This window comes from Lates calcarifer, linkage group LG3 (genome assembly GCF_001640805.2).
Source record: "Lates calcarifer isolate ASB-BC8 linkage group LG3, TLL_Latcal_v3, whole genome shotgun sequence".
Classification (NCBI taxonomy): domain Eukaryota; kingdom Metazoa; phylum Chordata; class Actinopteri; family Centropomidae; genus Lates; species Lates calcarifer.
Genome location: NC_066835.1, coordinates 11306718 through 11312717, shown reverse-complemented (window position 1 = coordinate 11312717; position 6000 = coordinate 11306718). Strand labels below are relative to the sequence as shown.

At 44.0% G+C, this 6000-nt stretch overlaps 1 protein-coding gene across 1 annotated transcript; it reads left to right on the top strand.

Annotated features, from left to right (window-relative positions):
• Nucleotides 1-2639: 2639 nt before the first annotated feature.
• Nucleotides 2640-5724, top strand: lratd2a (LRAT domain containing 2a). Its single transcript, XM_018697655.2, is given in 3 exon segments — nucleotides 2640-3491; nucleotides 3493-3547; nucleotides 3549-5724. Coding segments are annotated over 3 exon segments (816 nt in total). The 5' UTR covers nucleotides 2640-3237; the 3' UTR covers nucleotides 4056-5724.
• Nucleotides 5725-6000: the final 276 nt, after the last annotated feature.

Sequence of the window (6000 nt, the reverse complement as noted above, 5' to 3'; positions counted from 1 at the left end):
GGCTCCTAGTGTTGTTCTTTCCTGACCCATACTTTGAGGTTTTCTGTCACTGATTCCAGCCCCATATTGTCTCGGAATTGTTGCCAATCACATTACAACATGATATTAGGGCCACGAGATGTTTTTCCAAGCCAGGTGGAACAGATGGTGTGAAAGACGCAGCGGTCCGGATGCTCTGTCCATCTGCCTCAAGTATACACTTGTTCACCTATCCTTGTTAGATTTAACTGGACGCTGAGCTGAGAAAACAATGCCTGATATGTGGGTGTGAGGTCTTTCAGAAGCCACGAAAAGCCCAGTTTTTTTTTTGTTTTTTTTTTTTTGGAAGGAGGATTAAGGTGTCAGTCTGTGGCTGGCTGTGCCCCCACCGGACAGGTGGAGCCCTGCCTAATTGACTATGTCTCCCAGGTCTCCCTGCTCCAGTAATTTCCCAGCACCACAAATTACACTGTGTCACCGCGGGGCACCAGGGGCGTAAACTGGGTCACGCCACCTGAGGATAAGAAGCTCCAAGAATCAGTCAAATGGGCTGCATGTCACCACTCTAACGGATCATTTCTCTCCCGACACCTTCAGCCATATGCTGAAATGAAACCTCATGTTTGGGAAAGGTGTAATACTGATCTGCTGAATTCATTTCTGCAGATTTGTTATTTTTGACTCCCATCATATGCATTGTCAAACTGAGGCTGCTGCAAGGCCTCAGGCTGAAATAGGAGCAAAGCTAGGAATAGAGGAAGGAAAAAAGGTGGTGCACATGTGTGCATAAACTTGAGACAAAGCTGATGAAAGGTCAGCGCATGGTGAAATTATACCAGCTGCTTGTGGATTGCGTTCTATTGCTTTACATCATTTTTAGAGAAACTGGAAGTTGATAATGTTCCTTTGAATCATGCTGCATCATTATCAGGTCAGTTTATCTTTCTTGGTATCAACTGTAAGTAATGTCTGCTTTTGTACTGAACTTACCTGGACTGAAAAGGACTTAGTAATACCTTTGTATTGCTGAAGACAACAGAAGGGAAGCAAAGATCTGTTTTATGTGTTATTTCATCTGATAAGTTAGTTGGACAGACAGGAAAAGTCACTGGCTTGAGGCTCATCCTCTGAGGACCATGACTATCTGTACAAAATCTCATGCCAATCCATGCAATAGCTCTTGGGTTATGGTCATGTCATCCACAGAGCCACTCTAGTAGTGTAGCTACAATTATTTGATGTTGTCTGGATCTGTCTTGACCTGGTAGCCCATATGAAGAAACCTGATTTGAACTCTGTGACCCTGAATCTTACTAACCAGGGAAATCATTCAATCTGGATCAGACAGGGCTGGAAATCATGTGCAGCTCTGAAAGCTCAGAGTCTTAATTAACCCTATAGTCTTAGGGAGTGTTGCCCAAAGGCCTCCTACTAATCTGCTGTGTCCACTGTGTTAACGTAGGCCTTTCTGCCTATTGCTTCTGTTGAGACACGTCCTCTGTCATATCTACTGTACCGGATGACTTTGCAGTTGTAATCGTTCTCTCCTGTGGGTACCCAGCTCAGTTCTGGGGTCAAACTCAGGCTCCTGCGCCCTGTTAATGAAGTTTGTGTCTCTGTCTGTCTCGCTTCTTCACAGAGTTGAACATTAGTCTCCCTTTACAGCCTGTCAAACATGCTCAACACCCCTCGGCATCTCTCGCAGTCTCTCACTCGCGGCCATAACATTCGCAGGACAGGTGTTTTCGCACACAGGCTGCTGCAGTGTGTGCCATTTTTGGGGCACACTGAGCACATTCCCCTTGCCTGTGGGATACAGTGGTGAGAAAATAGCCCATAACTGAGAGCGAGTCTAGGCAGGCCACAAGCCACTACAAACGTAATGGAGACATTATGGTCCCACCAGGAGATGGAGAGGGAGCAAATGACTGCGCAGCTTCAGTTCACTCAAGGACAGACAGGTGGCCAAAACAGTAAAATATCCGCAGATGTTGGACCCTTCACAGTTCCTCCACACTGTGTAGATTTGTCAGGACCACATCCACCTACAAAACACAGGATGGAAGATTGTTTAATCTGCATTTTGTGTGTACAGTGAGATGTGGGACATAGAGTGATACACCATAAATAAAGTATTTAAAAATAGCTACATAATTAGAAAATAAATAAATGAAATAAAAAGACAGTAAAGATAAACTGAAATAAAAGAACTAAAAAGTAAATCAAACAAAATAAATATAACCAACATAAAAATAACAACATGTAAAATAAAAAAAAAAAAAACTAGAACCAACAAAATAAATAAATAAATAAAGAGTACAGTAAAAATAATTCACCAAATAGACTAACTAAAGAATAAGAAATGGTAACTAAAATAAATCAATAGATGCAATAAATCAATAAAATACAGTATATTTCTATATTATTATTATTATTATTATTATTTTAAGAGAAAAGTGACATAATTTTACTCCAAACGGAATCTCTGATCAAAACTCGTCGCCTTACAATCCGGATTCAAGTTTTCTTTCTCTGGTGATAAGGAGCGGATCTTAAAAGTGCGGCGATGAAAATTACGCGCACTTCCGCTTTAAAAGCGTAGCTGTGAGTGTGTGTGTGAGAGAGAGAGCTGTGAGAAGAGAGAGAGAGAGAGCTGTGGGAGGGTGTGTGTGTGTGTGTGTGTGTGTGTGTGTATGGCTCGGGAGTCGCTGTTGATGCCGAGCCACAGACCTACCTACCTTCAGTTCACCGGATCTGTGCTGCAGTGCGCGCAGTCAGTCAGTCTGTGCGCCGTCACTACAGTGGACTAGTTTATCTGCGGTGTGGACAAACACACAAGGAGCTTTGTGTCTCTTGGTATCGACCGTTCGGATCTTAAGTCTGTTTGCGTGACAGCCGCGAGGACGGAACTTTACGCAGGGAAACAGCCGGGTGAGTCTGCGAGGCTACACCTGAGGAATATTTGCACAGGCTGAATTTGAAACCAGTTTGTATTCTCCTCCCAACTCCACTTGTTGATGGGGCACTAACAGGCTCCCCCGGCTGTCACATCGCGGGGATATTCTTATGCGTAATTTGGATTTAAAAAAAAAAAAAAAAAAAACAAAACAAAACAGAAAAAGAACCTGTCCGGTGGCAGGGCGGAAGAAGTTTCCGTGAGGCTGACTGTGTGGCAGATGGTGGTGATGTTTGGCGCCCGGTAACAGCCCTCGACATCAGATCGTGTTACGCGGGGGCTGCTACCGGGTGAGCAGCGGCATGGGGAACCAGATGGACAAACTGTCACATTTAAGTTACGCAGAAGTTCCCACGGTGGACCCGAACGGCGTGGATACGGAGGACGGACCGCGGATCGGCGTCTCGTACATATTTTCCAACGATGACGACGAGCTGGAGGACGGCTGCGCTGTCGACGGCACAGAGAGGGACCCGAATCAGGAAGAGAAACAGTACGACCAGCGCGACGAGGTGGAGTGCGCCGTCTACAACAGGGATGAGTGTATTTACGAGAAGCGCCAAGTCTGCCAGTCTGGAGGTTTACTCCCCGGAGAATCTGCTGAACAAATGCAAAGCAGGGCGACTTGGTGGAGTTCGTGGCGACGGGACAGTACCCGCACTGGGCCGTGTACGTAGGGGACTTTCAGGTGGTGCACCTGCACAGAGCCGAGGTGAAAAACAGCTTCCTGACGGACGCCAGCCAGGGGAGGAGGTGCCGGATCGTCAACGACTTGTACAAATTCAAAGCCCTGGGTCCGGACATGGTGGTGCAGAACGCGATGGAGCAGGTGGGGCTGAAGGACCGAGAGCTGAGCTGGAGAAACTCCGAGTGCTTCGCAGCCTGGTGCAGGTTCGGCAAGAGGGAGTTCAAAATGGGCGGGGAGATACGGATAGGCAAGCAGCCCTACAGGTTGAAAATATTCATGTCGGACAAACACTCGCACGTGCTGGAGTTTCAGAGTTTGGAGGACATGGTCATGGAGAAGAGGAGGAACGATCACCTGGGCAGGACAGCCGTGTTGCAGGAGCTGGCCACTCACTTCAACAGCGTGGAGGAGGCGAAAAGTTCTTCAAAATAACTGCTTTGCAAGTAGAGTAGCCTTTACCAAACACAAACTGTTACACCCTGCTTAAATCTATAGCAAGCCCTCACTCCTCCATCTTAGTTTGAATTGGAGCGCACGTGACACCATTTCTACTTGAATATTGTCATTTTAATCACTGTTTTTGTTCTCTGTTTTCATGAGTTTCTATCATGTTACTGCCTTAAAGCTACAATTCTCAACATGCTCTGATGCTAAATGGCCTTAGCAATTATGAATTCAATTACCCAAAAGAAATTGAATGGATTGAATGAGTTGATAGGCTTGTCTGTGGCTCCAGCAGCCACATCCACCCTCCACATCCACACACACAGGATGTATAGTTTTCTAAAAGCTTTACACGTCTGTCTTAAACTGTCATGATCCTGTAAGTAGACTGAACGTTTCTCTATTCATACTGTGTCCCGTTACTTGATCCTTGTGTGGTTTCAGCTTCATCCCCCTCAGCTCAACCCAGATGAGCAAAATTGTCAGAGCTGCTCTCTGAATACAAGAAGGATCTCTTTCTGCCTTTAAGGGTAAATTCTCTCACACCAGCACATCTGAAGAAAAACGCTGTGGAGCTGGTCTGTGTCACTCTGATCAAAGTCTGTGTTAAATGTACCCCAACGTTCAAGTAAACCACGAGTCGTTGTCTCCTTTTCAACAGAGTCTTCTGTCATGTTGTGTTATTTAGACACATAACATTCCTTTCTCCCACACTAGTGTCTGTTTGATGAGTTGAATACGCGCATAGTCCCGTCTTCTTCATGTTATCTCAAAGTCTTTTTAGACATGAGTAGAATTTGCTGGGTTCGACAGGTTAAATGTTCGACTTGCTGCAGAAGAGGCAATTTTTTAATTGTTGTCAAAACAGAGCAAATTAGATTTGTGTTTTTCCACCATAGACAACATTTATAGGAGTAGAATGTGGTCTGTTGTTTTAGTGTGTAATTGTCAGAAAATAGAAGCCTAAGTGTGGTGTGTTTTCCTTCAAAAATGGCTAAATCACCACAGATAACTGAGACGCAAATAGCCGTAATGTTCGATATTTCACTTGACATTTTTAAGTGGTTGAACCATCTCTTTTCAAAAGGTGCTTGACCAAAATTTCATGTGTCAGAATTGTCCCTGTTGCGTTAAAATAAATGGTTGGTAGACTTTTAATTTGACTATTACCAAAGAATGCTGTAGACTGCTGTGGGGCTGGTGATCCATCCAGTGTATAGTTTTACAACGGTAGATTGTCTTACAGTGAATTGGTGCCACTTTATATGAATAAATAATCTATTAATGCTTTATTTTATCAGTCATAAGCCATTAAAGACACAATTTTTGGATTCCCCAACTGTGAAAATCCCCCAGCCTCTATGACCACATATCTTGCCGAGGAGTGGCTGCAGAGGATCTAGATCAAAATCCATTTATTGAGAACTTATCAAGCGATTACTATATTATGTATTATCGAGCTCACTGTTTATTTAGACGTGCTGAGGCAAAAGCAACTGGACTTGTTTTTCTATCACCAGATAGAAGCCAAAGGGCTTTTCTTACAACATCTCAACCCAAAGTGTGTTCTTATTAATAGCTTATAAGTTCTATATAAAACATTAGTAGACGATTGATTACCCATTAATAAATTCATCAGTTACAACCTTTATAAAGGCACCGTATTAGAAAGTGGTGTTGTGTGACATGGTTAATTTATAGGCTGCTGTGAGCTAACTTTGGGTTTAATCCTAGTGTTCTGGTCTCACAAAGTTGGATTACTTTTAACCAGAGTGTTGTCGCCATGGCAACCAGCGCCACGGGGCTAATCTACCTTGAACTAGTTCAGACTATCAGAATGTATAACACCTGCTTCCTCATCAATCAACTCGCTGAGAAAATGAAGTCCTAATTCCTGTAGGCAGCACCGTGACTACTTGGGTGAAAGATTGTG